This window comes from Rhipicephalus sanguineus, chromosome 6 (assembly GCF_013339695.2).
Source record: "Rhipicephalus sanguineus isolate Rsan-2018 chromosome 6, BIME_Rsan_1.4, whole genome shotgun sequence".
In the NCBI taxonomy this organism is placed as follows: domain Eukaryota; kingdom Metazoa; phylum Arthropoda; class Arachnida; order Ixodida; family Ixodidae; genus Rhipicephalus; species Rhipicephalus sanguineus.
The window spans coordinates 58,277,303-58,297,930 of record NC_051181.1 but is presented as its reverse complement, the minus strand read 5'-3'; the positions used below and the strand labels follow the sequence as shown (position 1 = coordinate 58,297,930).

At 51.3% G+C, this 20,628-nt stretch overlaps 1 protein-coding gene across 3 annotated transcripts in view; it reads left to right on the top strand.

The window, feature by feature from the left end:
* The window catches only part of LOC119395808 (uncharacterized), a 119,322-nt gene that overhangs the window by 60,000 nt on the left and 38,694 nt on the right, over positions 1–20,628 (top strand). For all 3 annotated transcript variants that reach the window (XR_005184329.1, XM_037662814.1, XM_037662813.1), the window contains exon 3: positions 17,597–17,652. Coding sequence is in view for 2 of the 3 variants with exons in the window: in XM_037662814.1 (XP_037518742.1) it covers positions 17,597–17,652 (56 nt within the window). In the remaining variant the exon portion in view is untranslated. The remainder of the gene's footprint in view (positions 1–17,596; positions 17,653–20,628) is intronic.

Below are 20,628 nucleotides of genomic sequence, written 5' to 3'. Positions count from 1 at the left end.
CCCTGTGTCACGTCATGTGACGCTATAGACATGCACATAAGCAGGCCCTGCAAAATAGCTCGGGTCGTACACGTTTTGTTTACCGTCAGAGATTTCAGCATTTTCTTTACGCAAGGCACGTTGCGCGGATTTTTTCGTCGGCCGTGCGGTATGGTGAGGATAATGCCACCTAAGCAAAGCAAGTCACTGATGCTGCAAAGAAAGGTAGCCCTAATCAAAGAAACCGATTCGAGGCTCGAAGTTTCCGGACGTCAAAACGGCGCTGAATGTGTGGCATCGTGCGAGAGGAGCCCCTTCCAGTCACATCGACAGATAAGGCCGATTCTCAGGACTTAGCGGTAGGCTAAACTGACCTAGCCTGCAACATCGGCTGGTTTGACCATTTTCTTAAGCCAGACAACGTGGCGTCACGCACAGTGATAGCGGCAGCGTCGACGCAGCTACTCGAGGGGTGACGACATCCGCCGAAACAAGAAACATGCTTCGCTTGATGCGAAATAAATTTGAGTGCAGCGGCGCGGATGATCGGCACATGCGATGTGTTAAGCAACTCGATAAAGCTTTGCTAGGTGCAAGTGTTACTGAGGGGCAGACCAGCCTTAGTCGGTCTCTCTGCACTAAATGAAAAGGCAGTGCCGAAAAACACAGCTGGTTAATAGCGCTGGTATGTCATTATTTTTCTTCAAAACCTTTACAAAGAGCCAGTTTGGCGCTCCTGTTAAGAAACTGGTCAGTAGGCATAACGTTTCTAGATAGAACTGAACTCCTCAATGGAATTTGCCCAACTTTGCTTATCTCGAAAATCTGCTTATCTCGAAATTTTTTCTGGTTTTTACTACTTCGAGTTAACGAGGTATTACTGTAGTGGCCAATATTGACAATACTAATTTCTTTCTGTGTTCTGTAAACATTTGTCTAGCAAACTGAGGGAACATGTCGTGCTCAATGATGATTCCGCTACTGTGTTTACCTTGCTTGCATCACTGCTTGACCGATCATTCATTTTGTTTCCGCAAGTGTCGCTCTGCCTTCTCCCCCTTTCTCTTGATTTAGCTCCTCGAGACTCGACTTCACCTCCAGCGCCTAGCTTCTCTTCTTCTATAGCAAGCTCACTACGTGTGATAGATCTTCTAGCTGAACAAACATCCACTGTCCTATAATGCAGGCAAAATGTGAACAAAAGTTGATGCTTTGTGCTAGAAACCAAGTACTTCTGACTAAAGCTGATGGCATTGCTGCTCAGGCTTAATGATTGACTCCCATGTAGTGATTGTTATTGCTCTTTTGTGTAGGCAAGAACCTTGACTTTATATGTAGAATATACTTGCTAAGTTGATTGCCCTACTGGCATAAATCCAATTCGCACTTGACTCAATTGTTATCAAAGCCCAAAAACAGGAGAAGCATGATGACTGCATGGAGTCAAAAATGTATTCAACGATCAAATTGTAAAAATTGGGGATAAAATTTTGAAGCATCATTACTATTTTGTTTAGCAGGTCAGTACTTGGAAAAAGTAGAAGCGTCGTACATCGTCATAAAACTGAACAGTTTCTCAATGCCTGAAAAAGTGATACGGGGGAACTGAACAAGATTACTTATCTAATATCAAAGATGTCCCAGCAGCTGCATCAATGCTGTGAATTTTGTGCACAGTAGGAAGCTAATATGATCAGCTAGAGTATCTGACGCATTATCTCAAGGTTGTAGATTTGGTCCCTATCAGCAGCACGTTGATTTTTCATCCTCTTTAATTCCTTTCCATTTATGTCATAATTACTACTCTACAGTTAAAGCCTACGAATTATGTGCTTTATACTTTCCTTGGCTTCATTGTCTCTAGGTTCTCACTTGGCTGAATCCCATTTTTTACTTCAAATGCTTAAAGCTGCCCGTATTGTTTTGGAAACTTTGTTAGAGCAGAAAATTGATACTTGTGATGCTGCCTTCCATCCTCCAAGAACCTTCTATAGGAATCCTTGAAGATCCTTGAATTTGGGCTTTGAAACCAGTATGAGCCCTGTTCACTCCTTCAGCACATTTCTTCCTGTAGTGTGTGTGCCTTGTCAGCAGTGTTTATGCGCTTTTTTACCTTCTGGTACCTGTAGTTGTCTAAAATTTATTTATTAGAGTGGTGCTTTACATAGTGTTTAACTTATTTTGTCAACTTGGATGCAGTTTGCACATTACAGTGGGAAGTTCTCGCTATGTCAAACCACAAATACTTAGGAACTTCAACAAAAGTTGTTGCTTAAAAATAAATATTTTACTTAGAAAACTGTTCTCTTCTTTCTTCCCAAGGTACACGGAAACTCGGTTAGTGTCCATTAAAACAAGCTAATAGAGAAGAACAGAAGTTCATGGCAGCGTTAATGTGTTGATGCTTGGCATGTGCCTTGGTATCGCCAACCTCAGGTGCAGGTATAAATGTCGTTTACTCACAGGTGTTTGCACCCTGCAAACACTACCTGACTGGACAAAGGGAGCCATGTACACTGCTAAAATATGACCTGTGTGAAGAGGAGACTGGTATATAGCTTTGGCTGTGATAGAGTTCGAGATATAATACAGATTTGAGTAAGTTTTAAACATTACCTCCTTTGCTGCACCTTACAGCGTGTGAAAAACAAGCAGTGTATTCATAAACGATGATGTTAAAGGTTTTATTCCAGCTGGCAGCAATCTGAAGCTATGTCGCATAATTGAGATTATTGTTGTTTTGAAAGAATGGGCAAATGAAAATGTAGGCACTTATGTACTGCAGGCCCAAGGTGACCTAGCTAGGCCTGCAGTACACATGTACTTACATTTACATTTGGCCATTTTCCCAAATCAAGAATGATCTCAGTCAGGCTATGAGCGTCACCCATGTTTCATTGACCTTTCAGTGTTGAATGTGAAAACCCTATCAACAATGCTTCAATTTGACGTTCACCGTTTTTTGAACGATAAATCACTATTGATTTCCTTAATGGTCGTTCAATTGAAAGTCGTGGGCCAATTTTCAACACTGGTCAACAGCAAGCTCAACGAAATTTCACTTGATCCACAACGTATTTTCAATTGACGTTTCTTTTCCTCTCAATGATAAATCAATGTTGATTTGCGTAATGGTCTTTCAATTGAAAGTCGCGGGCCAATTTTCAATACTGGTCAATAGCTTGCTCAACGGTTTTTCTATTGATACACAATGTATTTTCAATTGACGTTTCTTTTCCTCTCAACGATATATCGATGTTGACTTACATAATGGTCTTTCAATTGAAAGTCGCGGGCCAATTTTCAATACTGGTCAACAGTTTTCTCAACAGTTTTGCTACTGATCCGCAATGTATTTTCACTGCCATCTGTTGACATTGCTCAATAACTTCTCTATGCTTTTTCAATGAGAATTTTTGTAAGGGAAGTGTGTGGAGCCTACGTCTTTTCGCACGAACAGTTAACCTTGCAGTTTTACTTAAGGTCGAAGGGTAGCTTGTTCCTATGAATCTTTTTGCTTCATTCGAACTTCCCTGAATGCTTTACGCGAAGATAATTTTCTTCGAGGTGTGGCTACGTGTTTGGACTTTTTTGTGGTCGATGTATCAATCAGTCGCAAATTTGTGCTACCTGCCGGATGTATAATCAAGAACTGATGAACAAAATTATGCGAAGTTCCTGCACATTTGCTATATCTATTCCTGTTTACTACCGAGATGAAATACAGGGCATAAGCTCAGCAAAACTCTGTTTAAGTACTTGATATTCCTCAGAGCAAACACACGTCTTTTACTTATTCACAAAAGAAAAAAATATGTCAAAATTTGTGAAGCTTATTTGACCGTAAATATTTGCACGCAATTTCTTTACTCCTGAGGAGGGAATTCCTAAGCGCCAAACAGGAACACTGACGAAAGAAAAGGCACAGACAATGACACAGCAGACGTTACTACGCAAGCCTTCACTGCTCGGTGGCGAGCAACCGCCGCCGCCGCTTCGTGACGTCACGGTGGCAGCCTTCAGGCCTTAAAGTCTAGAGGGTGTTGCTCGAGCTCATCGCGGCGTTGCGCAGGATAATTTCGGGAAGTGGAGAGGGGAAGGGGAGAGGGGAGGAGGACATGGGGAATTATGAGGGGGAGTGGAGAGGGGGTTTGTGGAGAAGGTATGCGCATGCGCAGTAAGGGTGGTCACGCCGCACACCACCACCACCGGATTGAGCTCGGCCTTAAGATACTTCGCATCTAATAAGACTGACCACAACGAGTTGTGATGTTCGCATAGCGCCGTATTTGCTCATAAGCCCTGATGAAGACCGGTCCACCGGTCGAAATCGTTGCGAAATAAAATAAAGATAACCGCTTAGTTGCGTCTCTGCTCTTCCCAAGTACGTTTGGCCCATTTGAGAAGCTTCTTCAGTTCTTCAGTATATATATATATATATATATATATATATTGTCAAGACGTTTATTAGCGGGCACTCGGTGACGGCGACAGTCAAAAGCGGGGCCGACTCTCTGCGCGAGGAGCGTGCTCTCAGAGAAGAGGCGACCCACTAGAAGGCGCTCGAGAGGACGACCCATTACCGACTGCGAACGCTTCGCTACAATTACCCCGGGTACGAAAAGGGAGCCGCCTGGCGACCTAGCAGCTTGTCACTATGAGCGGGTCATGGTAGGGCTTCAGGCGCTCCACGTTGACAATGTCGCGCCCTCGACGGCGCATGTCCGAAGATGGTTCGATGGGTTCGATCAGGTAGTTGACCGGGGATGTGCGTTCCAGGACACGGTAAGGGCCTTCGTATTTGGGCAGTAGTTTGGAAGAGAGGCCAGTTGCAGTGGTCGGGACCGAGAGCCACACGAGCGCTCCAGGGAGGAACGTGGACTCAGAAGTGTTGGTGTCACCGCGAATGCTCTTCTGCCACTCTTGTTCGTGCGTTGTAAAGGTCTTCGCAAGCTCGCGACATTCTTCAGCAAGCCTGGCTGTGTCAGAAATAGGCGCACATTCAGATTGATCTGGCTTGTAGGGAAGGATGGTGTCGATTGTGTGCGACGGGTGCCTGCCGTACAACAAGAAAAATGGTGAGAAACCAGTAGTGCTCTGAGAGGCGGTATTGTAGGCGTACCTGACAAAGGGCAGAATGGCATCCCAATTTGTGTGGTCGGCGGCGACGTACATCGAGAGCATGTCGCCGAGCGTGCGGTTAAAGCGTTCGGTGAGGCCATTCGTCTGCGGGTGGTAAGCAGTAGTTCTGCGGTGAACAACGTTGCACTCTTTGAGAATGGCTTCCACGACTTCCGACAAGAAGACACGGCCTCGATCACTGAGCAGCTCCTGGGGCGGACCGTGACGCAGCATGAATCGGTGGAGCAGGAAGGAGGCCACATCGCGCGCTGTAGCCGCAGGGAGGGCGGCAGTTTCAGCGTATCCCGTGAGGTGGTCTACAGCGACGATGACCCAGCGGTTACCAGCGGATGTCAGAGGAAGTGGCCCATACAGATCGATGCCAACGCGCCCAAACGGTCGGTCAGGGCAAGGTAGAGGGTGCAGACCTGCCGGCGACAGGTGCGTTGAAGTTTTGCGGCGCTGACAGTCGACGCAGGAGCGAACGAACTTCTGCACGTAGCGGTACATCCCTCGCCAAAAGTACCGTTGGCGAATGCGGTGGTAGGTTTTCGATACGCCAGAGTGTGCACACTGCAGATCAGAGTGGAACGACTCGCATATGTCAGAACGCAGACTGCGAGGTATTACTAGTAGCCACCGGCGGCCGTCGCCGTTGTAATTGCGTCGATGGAGCAGGTCGTCGCGAACGGCGAAATGGTGGGCTTGACGACGCAACGCGCGAGTAGATGGTGTGGCCGACGGATCAGTCAGTAAGTCTATCAGTGAGGCAATCCATTGGTCCTTGCGCTGTTCGGTAGCAATGGTGTGAATGTCGATGGAAGAAACGGCAAAGTGAGACACTGAGCTGTGGGCACTTTCGTCAGGCAAGGGAGAGCGCGACAGGGCGTCGGCGTCAGCATGCTGGCGTCCGTTGCGGTACAGCACGCGGATGTCGTAGTCTTGCAGGCGAAGTGCCCAACGGGCGAGACGGCCTGAGGGATCCTTCAACGACGACAACCAGCACAGTGCATGATGGTCGGTGACAACATCAAATGGGCGACCATACAAATAAGGCCGAAACTTCGCAAGGGCCCAGATGATTGCCAGGCATTCTTCGTGACGGTGTAGTTGGTCTCGGCTTTAGTAAGCGTACGGCTTGCATATGCCACGACATATTCTGGGAACCCAGGTTTGCGCTGCGCAATGACAGCGCCGAGGCCAACACCGCTGGCGTCCGTGTGTACCTCTGTAGGGGCCGTTGGGTCGTAGTGGCGTAGTATGGGAGGAGACGTCAACAAACGACGGAGCTTTGCGAAAGCGTCGTCGCACTGTGACGACCACGAATTGAGGGGCCCGTTGCTGCCAAGGAGCTTCGTCAACGGCGATATGATAGTCGCGAAGTTTCGGATAAAGCGCCGAAAGTAGGAGCATAATCCTACGAAACTGCGCAGTTCTTTGACGGACGTAGGCTTGGAGAACTCTGTCACGGCCCGAAGCTTGGCTGGATCAGGGAGAATTCCGTCCTTGGACACGACGTATCCTAGTATCGTCAGCTGCCGTGCTGCAAATCGGCACTTCTTTAGATTCAGTTGTAGCCCGGCCTCGCTCAAACGCGTCAAAACATGCCGCAGGCGTTGAAGATGCGTGGAGAAGTCCGGGGCGAAAACGACGACGTCGTCGAGGTAGCACAGGCACGTGTGCCATTTCAAGTTGCGCAGAACGGTATCCATCATGCGCTCAAAGGTCGCGGGCGCATTGCACAGCCCAAACGGCATGACGTTAAACTCGCACAAGCCGTCGGGTGTGACAAACGCTGTCTTCGGTCGAGCGTCATCAGCCATGGGGACTTGCCAGTACCCTGAGCGCAAATCGAGCGATGAAAAAAATTCTGCTCCTTGCAGGCTGTCAGTGGCGTCGTCTATTCGAGGTAGGGGATAAACGTCCTTACGGGTAATCTTATTGAGTCGTCGGTAGTCCCCACAGAACCGCACAGAGCCGTCCTTCTTCGCAACGAGAACGACAGGAGAAGCCCACGGGCTGTTGGAGGGTCGAATAACATCGCGGCGAAGCATGTCTTCCACTTGCTCGGTAATTACACGACGCTCTGCTGGCGATACGCGATATGGACGTTGCCGCAGTGGTGGTTGGGTGCCAGTGTCGATGTGATGCCTGACAGCAGACGTGCGGCCGAGAGAAGTTTGCGCGACATCGAACGAAGAACAAAATTCTTCCAACAGGCATACAAGCTGAGAACGCTCGACCGATGTAAGGTTGTCATCAATCGAGGAACCAAATACATCAGCGGGTGACGAATCAGATGTGGAAACAGCACTGAGCGAACGGGAGCTGGCGCAGTGCGTGTCACCTGGTGCGTCCATAACTTGTGCGTCTTCGAGGGCTTCCGCTCTGCCGAGACATTCCCCTCGCACCAGTGTAACAATGTACGGGGATGGGTTCGTAACAAAAATATCGGTGTCGCCCTGAGTGACTTGCACGGTCGCAAATGGCACCAGCAAGCCTTTCCTGTTGAAAACGCGGTCAGATGGAGAAAGGAGCGCAACGGTGTCAGCGAGACCGGTGCAATAGACTGACACAGCCGTTGACGAGTTTGCAGGAAGTGTGGTGTCGTCTTTGACGAGTACCTTGGTCGTAGCCGGTAGACTGTCCGCCGGCGTCAAATCTGGGAATGGTGAGAGCTCTATTTCGGCTGGTGCGCACCGAATTACGGCGTCGTGACGTGCGAGAAAATCCCATCCCAGGATGACGTCGTGGGAGCATGAACAAATTATGATGAATTCGACGGCGTACAGAGCGTCCTGAATCATGACACGGGCGGTGCACACCGCTGTCGGGTGAATACTTTGGGCGCTGGCTGTACGGAGGGAGAGCCCGGAAAGTGGCGTCGTCACTTTTCGTAGTAGTCGGCTAAATTTAGCGTCCATAACGGATACGGCAGCTCCAGTGTCTACAAGGGCCGATGTGCGCACACCATCTACAAACACGTCTACTACGTTTGATGGGCTTTGCTGAGGGCTTTGGCAGTTCGATAGCGTCGCAGCCCTTGCCTCTTGGACTGCGACGACTAGTTTTCCTGTTCTCGTGCGAGCGGACGAGGCCGCATCGGCGACAGTGATCGGCGTCGTGGGGACGGTGAACGGCGGGTAGATGAAGCTGGGCGTGACGTCGGCGACATAGGCGGCGGGGGGTCGTAATACGGGCGGCTGGACTGGTTGGTGACGGTTGATCCGACTCGAGGCGGCTGCACGCGGTTGCAATAGCGGGCGACGTGACCGGCCCAACCGCACGCAAAGCAGATGGGGCGGTTGTCGGCAGTGCGCCATCGGCTTGCCGGGCTAGGTCCCATCCATGTCGCAGGACGCGAGGGACGGGGCGGCGGCTGATACGACTGCATGGTGGTCTGTAGTCGAGGCGTACGAATGACGTCGGCGTACGCAGCCGGCACACTCGCTTCGAAGGCCTGAGGCCTGGCGACGGCTCCGGCGTAAGTTAGCGGGGGCACCACAGGGAGCGCTGGGGGTGGCCTGGCTGCAACTTGCGCGTAACTGAGAGGCGCAGGCGCTGGAGGGGGCTGGTGGTATTCCGGCATGACCTTCGCGATTTCCTGCTCGATTGCCCGGCGTAGGGGAGGCAGCAGTGTGGTCTACGGCTGCTCAACATGCTGCGGTTGAGCGAAGGCCAGTAGAGAAAAGTGGCGGGCAATTTCCTCGCGCACGAAGGACTTGATCTCGGCGAGTAAGACGGAGTGGTCCGACGTGGCCGACAAGCCAGCGAGATCGGCGTCGCGTGATGGAGGTCGACGCGTCATCAGCCGCTGCCGGCGCAGCTCCTCGTAGCTTTGGCACAGTGTGATGACCTCGGCCACAGTGCGAGGGTTTTTGGCGAGCAGCATGGTGAAGGCATCGTCGTCGATACCTTTCATAACGTTCCGGATCTTGCCGGACTCAGACATTGTCGCATTGGCTTTCTTGCACAAGTCGAGCACGTCTTCAATGTAGCTCGTGAAAGACTCGCCGGCCTGCTGGGCTCGTTCACGTAAACGGTGTTCGGCTTGCAACTTGCGAACGGCAGGGCGGCCAAATACGTCGATGATGGCGATCTTGAAAGCCGACCACATAGCAAAATCGGATGCGTGGTTGTTGTACCATAGGCCGGCAACATCCGCGAGGTAGAAAACGAGGTTGCTCAGTTTGCCTGCCTCGTCGCATTTATTGGGGACGCTCACACGCTCGTAGATCGCGAGCCAGTCCTCGACGTCGGTGCCATCCGCGCCGGTGAAGACAGGAGGGTCGCGGATGCGGGGGACACCTGGACATGGCGTCGGTGCAAGAGGAAGCGTTTGCTGGGCGGCGTCTTGAGTCATGGTAGCAGGCACGGTACGGGATCGAAGCTCCAAGGGCATCGAATGCGGACCGTAGTTGTTGAAAGGGCACAGCACTCTCCACCAAATTGTCAAGACGTTTATTAGCGGGCACTCGGTGACGGCGACAGTCAAAAGCGGGGCCGACTCTCTGCGCGAGGAGCGTGCTCTCAGAGAAGAGGCGACCCACTAGAAGGCGCTCGAGAGGACGACCCATTACCGACTGCGAACGCTTCGCTACAATATATATATATATATATATATATATATACATATATATATATATATATTGCCACGCCCACTTCTTGTCTTGTTTTGATGTATTCGGGTTTGATCGGCAGGGACGGTTATCAACGCTAGACGCTGTCCGCGAAGTAGTGTTCTAGAAGCGTCGCGATTGTAGTAGATCGGTTTGTTAAGATTGCGCCCCGCACGCGAATGTTCCAGTTTTGTCTAGAGATAACGCCGCCACCAGCGATATTCCTGGAAAGTTCGATAGCGCCTGTATAAAAGCCGACGCGCTTGATCGCTTGTCAGTTGATCGACGGACGACGCCTTGTTCGCCGCTATCATTGTACAGCATGCATATCTGTAGTTCTAGTTCTCATTGTCCGGCCACAAGTTCGGCCAAATAAACAGTTTCATCCTACAAACGCCGACTGCTGTGTTCGTCGACGTCACGACCACGTGACATCTGGTGGAGGTGCTGCTGCTTCCATGATCCGGACGCCCCCGCGAAGCGCTGACCCAAGCCCAAGCCGCGAGGAGGACGACGGCAAAGAAAACCCGGATCGTCGAACAAGCCGCAGGCAGAAGGGGCTGCAGCCAGAGTACGGGCTCCTTCCCGAAAACACCAGGCAGCCCCAGGTCCCAACACCGACCGCAGCGACGATGACCGACCCCGTGCAGCCTGCGCCGATACTTCTCCGGCAGCCCAAGGAGCCGCCAACTTTCCGCGGGTCGTCATTCGAAGACCCGGAAACCTGGTTCGAGACCTTCGAAAGGGTCTCAGCGTTCAACAACTGGGACTCCGAGGACAAGCCGCGCCACGTCTACTTTTACCTGGAAGATGCAGCAAGGACCTGGTTCGAGAATCGGGAGTCCACTCTTCGAACCTGGGACGCCTTTCGCAGCGCTTTCCTGGAGACGTTCACAAGCGTCGTCCGAAAGGAAAGGGCCGCAGCCTTGCTGGAGACACGGGTCCAACTTCCAAATGAAAGCGTGGCCATCTTTGCAGAGGAAATGACCCGGCTATTTCGCCACGCTGACCATGCCATGCCCGAGGACAAGAAAGTCTGCTTCCTCATGCGAGGAGTAAAGGAACAGCTCTTCGCTGGACTTATGAGGAATCCGCCGAATACCGTCGAAGAATTTGTCTCCGAAGCAACAACAATCGAGAAAACGCTTGAGATGCGAACACTGCAATACAACCGCAGCTTCTCGACCACAAGCTACGCCGACGTTCAAGCACTAGGATCCGCCGACCTGCATGAGACGATTCGAGCAATCGTGCAAGAGGAGCTGCGAAAAATTCTACCTTCGTCGCAACCTCAAGTGGATTCCATCGCCGACGTCGTGCGCCAGGAGATCCAGCATTCACTCGGTGCGCCTCAGCTAGCAGAGCCGCAGCCGCAAGCTATGAGCTATGCTGCTGCAGCCCGCCGTCATGCTCCTCCTCCACGCCCACGCCAAGACGACACACCGCCGCAGTACCGTCGCCAGACGCCACCAGCGACGCCCTACCGTCCACCTGTCGGCCAGACGCCGCCGCCGCCACCAACGCCCCTACCGCCCACCTGTCGGCGAGCGCTACACCCCGAGGAAGACCGATGTCTGGCGTGCCCCTGACAACCGCCCGCTTTGCTACCACTGCGGGGAGGCCAGCCACACGTACCGCCGCTGCCAGTACCGTCAGATTAGGCTACGCGGATTCCCCGTCAACGCGCCGCGCCCGCAGCCAGGCGAACGGCCTCGCGACATCGGCGACTACCTCACATGCACACAGTGGCAAGAACGACGACCTTCCCGCTCACCGTCGCCCGGCCGCTACATGTCACCGCACCGCCGGCAGTACACTGGCCCAAACCGGGGCCGGTCGCCTAGCCCGTATCCGGAAAACTAAGTACAGCAACCGATGGAGGTGCGGTTGCTGAACGACGAAATGCTGAAGATCCTCCGCCGTCGACGACGACACCGCGACGAAGTTCCGAGCCCCCGCCGCACGCCGAACGACGTCGACGTCCCGAAGACGAAACTTTGCGACCGGAAGCAGACCTGACGACGCAACGCGGAAGCAGCGGTGCAAACCGACGTAGCCGTGACCGGACGCCGCGACGTAACCGCAACGCAAGACGGCGGACTAGCGACCTCGACGTTCTGATCGACGGCCACAACGTCACCGCTCTCGTCGATACTGGAGCCGACTATTCCGTCATCAGTGGGCCGTTCGCAGCAAAGTTGAAGAAAGTTAGGACTGCTTGGGAAGGCCCCGAGATCCGTACCGCTGGAGGCAATCTAATAACGCCGATTGGTGTCTGCACGGCGAGAGTCACTATCAACAACCGGACTTATCCTGCGACCTTTGTAATCCTACAAAACTGCTCCAAGGATGTGATACTTGGAATGGACTTCCTAAGTGACCACGGCGCCGTCATCGACTTAAGAACCAAGTCGATAACCCTATCGTCGGAGAAAGCGACACCACCGGATACGAACCCACGTCAACATGCCCTGAACGTGCTCGAGGATCAAGTCACCATTCCTCCTTGATCCAGCATCATAATTCCCGTCGGCACCGAAACGGCTGAATGCATCGAAGGTGTCATCGAGAGCGATCAGGGTTTGCTGCTAGACCGTGACATTTGCGTCGTAAGAGGCATTGCTCGGCTGTATGAAGGGAAAGGAAGCGTGATGCTAACGAATTTCAGCCAGGAATACAGACACCTGAGCAGGGGCACGACGATTGCATACATCGAAGAAATCTTGGCCGTCAGCGATGCGTTTGCCTTTTCAGATCCTGACGAAACTACGACGACGATCCCTGAGCCACCCTTCGACGTAAACCCAAGACTTCCCGCTCGCCAACAGCAACAACTTCGACGCCTTCTGCAGGAATACAGGGACTGTTTCTCGTCGTCGTCGCGGGTCCGACAAACGCCCCTTGCTAAGCACCGCATCATAACAGAAGAAAATGCTCGACCACTCCGTCAGAGTCCCTACCGGGTTTCGACGCGGGAACGGGAGGCCGTTAAGAAACAAGTCGATGAAATGCTACGCGACGACATCATCCAGCCGTCCAACAGCCCGTGGGCGTCTCCCGTGGTGTTAGTGAAAAAGAAGGATGGGACCCTACGTTTCTGCGTCGATTATCGTCGCCTGAACAAAATCACAAAGAAGGACGTATACCCTCTCCCACGGATAGACGACACCCTGGATCGACTCCGCAACGCGAATTACTTTTCGTCGATGGACGTCAAGACCGGCTACTGGCAAATTGAAGTCGACGAGAGAGACCGAGAAAAGACCGCCTTTATAACGCCGGACGGCCTGTTCGAATTCAAGGTCATGCCCTTCAGTCTTTGCTCGGCACCTGCGACTTTCCAACGAGTCACGGATACTGTATTAGCTGGCTTGAAGTGGCAGACTTGCCTTGTTTACTTGGACGACATCGTTGTGTATTCCTCGAACTTCGACGAACACCTCCAGCGACTTCAATCCGTACTTCAAACAATCAAGAATTCCGGGCTCACCCTGAAGCCAGAAAAGTGCCGCTTCGCGTACGAGGAGCTCTTGTTTCTAGGTCATGTGATCAGCAAGACTGGAGTGCTCCCAGACCCGCAGAAAACAGCTGCCATCGCCGCTTTCCCGCCACCCACCGACAAGAAGGCCGTGCGCCGATTTCTCGGCTTGTGCGCCTATTACAGACGCTTTCTCAAAGACTTTTCACGGATCGCCGAGCCACTCGAGACCGACGTCGAATTCAGGTGGCAAACAGCGCAAGTCGAAGCATTTCATGAACTGAAACGACGCCTGCCGACACCTCCGATACTTGCGCATTTCGACGAATACGCCGATACGGAGATTCACACCGATGCAAGCAGCATAGGACTCGGCGCCGTCCTTGTGCAGCGGGCAGGCGGACTGGAAAGGTTTATCAGTTATGCTAGCCGGTCGCTGTCTAAAGCAGAGGTCAACTATTCCACAACAGAAAAGGAGTGCCTCGCCATCATCTGGGCTACGTCAAAGTTTCGCCCCTATCTCTACGGCAGGCCCTTCAAAGTTGTGAGCGACCATCACGCCTTGTGTTGGCCAGCTAACTTGAAGGACCCTTCAGGTCGCCTCGCACGGTGGAGCCTGAGACTTCAAGAATTTGACATTACTGTCGTGTACAAGTCCGGAAGGAAACACTCCGACGCCGACTGTTTGTCTTGTGCCCCCGTCGACCCACCAACGCCCGACGACCAGGATGATGACAGCTTCTTGGGAGCCATAAGTACCGAAGACTTCGCCCAACGACAGCGAGCCGACCCTGAACTGAAGGGTCTAGTGGAATACCTAGACGGCAGGACCATCGTTGTCCCAAAAGTAGTCAGGCGAGGATTGGCATCATTTGCTTTGAAAAACAACGTCCTCGTAAAGAACAACTTCTCTCCGGCCCGAGCCAGCTACCTTATCGTTGTACCTTCGGGACTGCGACCAGAAATTTTGCATGCCCTGCACGACGACCCGACGGCTGGACACCTCGGACTTTCCCGAACGCTCGCACGAGTACACGAAAAGTACTACTGGCCGCGCCTTGCCGCCGACGTCACTCGCTACGTAAGGACGTGCCGAGACTGTCAGCGACGGAAGACACCGCCCACAAGACAAGCAGGCTTCCTTCAGCGGATCGAGCCTCCTCGGCGACCATTCCAGCAGATCGGGATGGACCTCCTGGGACCGTTCCCAACGTCGACTTGCGGAAATAAATGGATCGTCGTGGCTACCGACTACCTCACCCGCTACGCCGAAACAAAAGCCCTGCCCAAAGGCAGTGCCGCTGAGGTAGCCAAGTTCTTCGTTGAGAGCATCGTCCTTCGACACGGCGCCCCAGAGGTTCTCATCACCGACAGAGGTACGGCGTTCACGGCTGACCTAACTCAGGCGATCTTGGAATACAGCCACACAAGCCATCGCCGCACCGCCGCGTACCACCCACAGACCAACGGCCTCACCGAGCGTCTAAATAAGACCATCGCCGACATGCTGGCCATGTACGTCGACGTCGAACACAAGACGTGGGACGCCATCCTTCCGTACGTGACCTTCGCGTACAACACGGCCGTACAGGAAACGACGCAGATGACGCCATAGAAGTTGGTCTATGGACGGAGCCCGGCAACGACGCTCGACGCCATGCTACCAAGCGTGACCGACGAGGAAAACATCGACGTGACCACCTACCTACAGCGCGCCGAAGAAGCACGACAGCTCGCCCGCCTACGGATAAAGAACCAGCAGACGACTGACAGCCGCCGCTACAATCTTCGACGACGCCACATGGAATACCAACCCGGTGATCGTGTATGGGTATGGACGCCAATACGCCGACGAGGACTTAGTGAGAAGCTTCTTCGACGATACTTCGGACCGTACAGGGTACTTCGACGCCTCGGCGCACTCGACTATGAGGTTGCCCCTGACGGCATTACGAACTCTCAGCGGCGCCGTGCGCGACCTGAAGTCGTCCATGTCGTGCGCCTTAAGCCGTTTTTTGCGCGTTAGCGAGCCTGGGGACTCTATTTTTTTCCTTCGTTATTGTAATTTATTTGTGTATGCACTTGTTTTCTTTTGTTTTTTTTTTCTTCTATGTTCTTTCATAAGCATCGGGACGATGCTTTTTCAGAGGGAGGCAATGCCACGCCCACTTCTTGTCTTGTTTTGATGCATTCGGGTTTGACCGGCAGGGACGGTTATCAACGCTCGACGCTGTCCGCGAAGTAGTGTTCTAGAAGCGTCGCGATTGAAGTAGATCGGTTTGTTAAGATTGCGCCCCGCACGCGAATGTTCCAGTTTTGTCCAGAGATAACGCCGCCACCAGCGATATTCCTGGAAAGTTCGATAGCGCCTGTATAAAAGCCGACGCGCTTGATCGCTTGTCAGTTGATCGACGGACGACGCCCTGTTCGCCGCTATCATTGTACAGCGTGCATATCTGTAGTTCTAGGTCTCATTTTCCGGCCACAAGTTCGGCCAAATAAACAGTTTCATCCTACAAACGCCGACTGCTGTGTTCGTCGACGTCACGACCACGTGACAATATATATATATATATATATATATATATATATATGTAAGCTCGGACAAGCTGCAAACGATGCTCCTCCAGTCGCTACAGAAGAAGCGCAAGCAAATGCATATTACTGATTACATTTAATTTTGACTGCGTTAAGTCTACCATGTAACTTTAAGTGGTTTGGAGGATATAACTAGCGTCGTATATTTCGACATTAAGGCTCACAGCTGATATGAATTCATGTCGCTGCTAGTTTCTCCCGTTGGCGGTGGTTTCTTGGCCCGCGTCAGCCAGTTGGCGCGCGTGACAGTGCAAGTTGGAGCGAGCGCGGGCCAAGGCGCGGGCTTTTAACTTCTCGGCCTACCGCTGCAACGGAGCCGGCGAGTCGCGGCCGTAGGTGATTTCGTTCGTTCAAACTACGGCTGAGAGTAGCATGTTTGCTGTGCCTACATGCGCTAGTCATGTGGTTCTTTTTGTATTTCGCGTGCTTTATTTTCAGCTTGGAAAAATGGTATACGTGAGACTTTCTATATTGCAAATAATGCAATTGGGGTTTCTGAAGACGCTCTCGAACTTTGCAAGTCACATTTCTTGCCTAAAGTCTATATTTAGCAATTTAGTTAATTAATCCTAATTAAGAAATAATTACAAAACAAAACAATGTCTGCAGTGCGGAAGGTGACTGTTAGCAATTTGCAACTGACGTTACTCGCCCGCCTGTAATTTTGTATTTATAACCCTTGGCTAAAGATAGCTGGAATACTCGGTATATATATATATATATATATATATATATACATGAATGCTAACAGACAATAATGCCAAGGAAGGTATACGTGATGTCATTTGTAGTAATTAGAATATAAATGTGAAGAAAGATAACTTGCCGCCGACAGGGACCGAACCTGCGACCTTCGAATAACGCGTCCCATACTCTACCACTGAGCTACCGCGGCGGTCATACTCCCGTCCACATTATGGGGTGTATAGCCCATAATGTGGGCGGGAGGCCTAGAAAAGAAGTCACAGTTTCGCCGCAACGGCGAAGCAATGAATGCGATAGTAACAAGCAACAAGCCGCTCAAGCGCAAAGCACGCACGAAAATAACACACACAGGGCGAGCGCGAACTATCAAGTGTCACACTTGTTACTTATTTCTGTTTGAACAGCGTGCTCGCTTCGCAAACGCAGCCGCTGCAGTTAGCTGAAGTTACCTTCGCACGCTCTTAACTTCAGCGCGGACATCGCGGTGAAATTACAAGGCATACAACCACCCCTCCTCCATACATACAACCCCCCATTCGTGCAACACGGGCGCGCGCGGTGCTACGAGCGGGGCGATGACCTTTAAAGCACGCCCTTCGCGCACTTTGCGCCATCTCGCTGATGAGCAAGAAAGTACGCTGAAGTACATGGTGTATAAAAACAGCTCGGCGTTAGCATGCTGAAAGAGGGTCCTGCTCGTGGCCTAACCGTGTAACGCTGCGTGCTACGGGTCGAGAGGTCGCCAATTCGATTCCGCGCGTCGGAAAGTATTTCTGAATGATTTTTGTTTGTGGCGTGTGTATATATATATACATATATATATATATATATATATATATATATATATATATATATATATATATATATACGGGACATGACGGTGACGCCGACGACAAAAACCAGCCCAGAGTGTCCATATAAACGCTATTGCAATCGAAAACACATTCCGCCGCATGTGCGTTGCCAGGCGAACATGGATTGATCGTTTTGGAATGTCACTGCTATGCAACGAAACGCCCCTGTCCCTAAAGTGAATGTTAATATTTCTGGTATACAGTTCAATGCTTTTTTTCACAAAGATTCTCCGTTTCTGCAGCATGACAGCAAGTCTTTTACAGAAAAGCTGATGGAACTTCATAACTCATCAATCAGGTGAGTTCTTATTCCATATTTGCAGTCCCATTTTATATGGCACTGTTCCGCCCTCATGCGCCTATATTCAGTTACGGCGATGAAAAAATAAATTTTATACACTCCCACATTACTGCCGCGCGGCTGTCCTAAATTTATGCTAAAGGTGAATGGTACCGCCGTCGCTTGTCAAGGATTATTCGCTAGATAGAAGGGCAGTTTTTAACCGCCACTACTCTGAAAGGCTTGGGGACTGAGAAATAACCCCACGTAAAAGGCAACGAGTCGAATGCTCAGCATCGTACACTCTGTGTAAACAACCCAAAATGTCTACGCAGCATCTGCTTTGGGTGTTGTCCGTGTTGCAAAAGGAAATTCTTATTTTTATAGTCAATACGGCGATATTTCAAGGTAAGAAACAGCGCAGACTCAAATAGATGGATGGCATGAGAACTTGGGAACGGGTTTATAATATCTGGGGTTTAACGTCCCAAAACCACGACAGGAGTATGAGGGACGCCGTTGTGTGGGGTTTCGGAAATTTAGACCGCTTGGGGGTTTTTAACGTGCACCTAAATCTAGGTACATGGGCCTCAAGCGTTTTCGCTTCCATAGAAAATGCAGTGGTCGCGGCCGGGATTGGATCCCGTGACCTTCGGGTCAGGAGTCGAGAGCCATAAACACTAAACCACCGTGACAGGGCTTTGGAAGGGGTTGACTGCTCCGTCATGAAAGCGACGTCCTCCTCTGCATTTATTTTTCTCTCTAATGCTATCTGTCTCATTTGTTATATGCCATGCTTTACCCTCTCTCCTCCTCCGCAACCCCTTGATATACGATACTATACAAGGCTATGCTATGCTCTGTCAGCGCGCCTGGATAGTCGAGTGGTTAAGACCCTAGCCTTCGGATCGTGGGCGCGCGGGGCAACCCCGCCGCCTCATGAGGACTTTTTTTCCGCCAAGATTTTCTGTTCTTCATATCTTTCTGTGTTTCTGCCTCTCTGTTTCTTCCTCTCTTTCTTCCTTTCTTCGCCTTTCTCCTCACTCTTAGACCTCTCCTTCGCTTTGTGCGCCCCCCTTAATATACGCCTGACAAATCGGCGCACGTGTTCTGGGAACGAAAGAGAAGATGAAGAAGAAGAAACCAAAGAGGAAGTAGAGGACGAAGAGAGCGCATGCCGGTTCATTATGCTGATAATTTTGGGTCACGATATTTTACGCCGAGGTACAACAGCCATGCTTTTCAATCCTAACGGTGGCATTGAGTTTTGCCATACGGCTAAGATAATGCGCACATTACGCCGTTTCGTTGAAACATCCTAACCTTGCCACGGTCCGGTTGGCTAAGCGAAATCATCTGCGTGGGTAATTTAGTGAAGCTCACTCAAACATGAAAAAGTCGTCGTCTCTAATACATGAATTGAAAGGCGTATCTAGCCAGGTAACCATCGTCTGTCGCTTTTATCACACTTTCCAGCGGATGGAATCACCGTTGCAAATGATTTCAATAATTTCTGTTCACGCGTCACGGGTATTGCTAAACCGCACCCCAAAATATGTACCCTAAAATACAGCGCATCTTTGTTCTTATCCAAGAGGAAGATATAACATACTATATACCATAGACAGCTCCATTGTATCTTCATATTCCTTAGTATCTCTCTTCAGCAGTTTACCAGCTGCTTGCAACACTCTGGTGAGGTGTAGCATCTCACAAGTTGCTCGCAGCACTGCGCAGGCTACGGGGCTGCTTAGCCGATAGGGAGAGCGAAAATCACTGAAAATGTATTCGTCCTTTCGCGTCGCCTGCTCGGCGCCCCCATAGCGTCTGCGCTTGAGTAAATCTAGCACACGACATCACGACGACAGCCGCGGACGAGTAAAAAGACCACACGAAAGCAACCGATGCTCTTACTGTCTGGCACCAACGGAGCCACGCAAAAATGAAAAAAAAGACATGGCAAAACTCGTCGATGCTACTTCCTTTCGCATCGAATTGATAAACTCGTATTCGTGCTCTTTAACGCAAACACACCGACGTTTCTGTTTGCGTTATATTTGCGTGCGGAAGCTTCGGCAACAATGCATTTGTGTCCATTTTACGTCGATTCAAAAATTCATCCACAAATTCTAGAGGACAAGGCTTAGCAGGCGTGGCTGAACAAACAGACGCCCTCAGAAATAATGGCAAAACATTCGTGATACTTTGTCATCAGTGTGAGATCACACAAAACGATTGCCAACTCCACCGTTTATTTCTGTGGGGAAGTTGCAAGCGCTTGTTCAGATCGCAGCCGGCGGTCGCATCTAGACATGCGCTGCCATGTTGCGTCGCCACCACAATTACCGGCGGTTACCAATGCAATAAAAATTACACCATCTTCCACTAAAGGGAACCAGGTGGGGATGCAAAGCAGCGCATGGGTCGACTTAAAGTTTCGTTCATCTCGGGCACCTTGCCCGATGTTGCGTCCTTGCAAGTGGAGCGCACCATGAATTCAATGTAGTTGCTGTTGCTCGTCCCGAACTATTGCCGAATCTCCTTCCTCGACGCCATCACATGATTGCTGAGAAGTGTAAGGGGGAGAGGCCATAGCGTCTTACCCAGCCCCTTACACAGGCGTGAACGCGCTAGCGCGTGCCAGCACAGATGGTTTTGTCTGCGTTACGCCCAGTTACGCCAAGCTAGGACAGTATACAGCAGCCCGGGCCTGCTCTGCACGTATCATCATCAAGGCGGTCGATGAAGAAGAGGAAGAAGACTTCTTGGCGCGAGCGCGCGCTCAGATAGCCATGGTAGGTGGTAGAAAGAGGACGGTGGCCAATGGAACTACGGACACAGCCCAGCGCAAAAGCTGATTCGCAACTAAAATATCATCTCCCCCTTCGGGTGATCATGGTGGGATGCGAGAGCATCGCGGGGAATGCGCATCGAGTTTCCGTTTCTCTTATGTGACTTATGAGAGGGTGCTTGTCGAGGCGTTTGAATGACCGC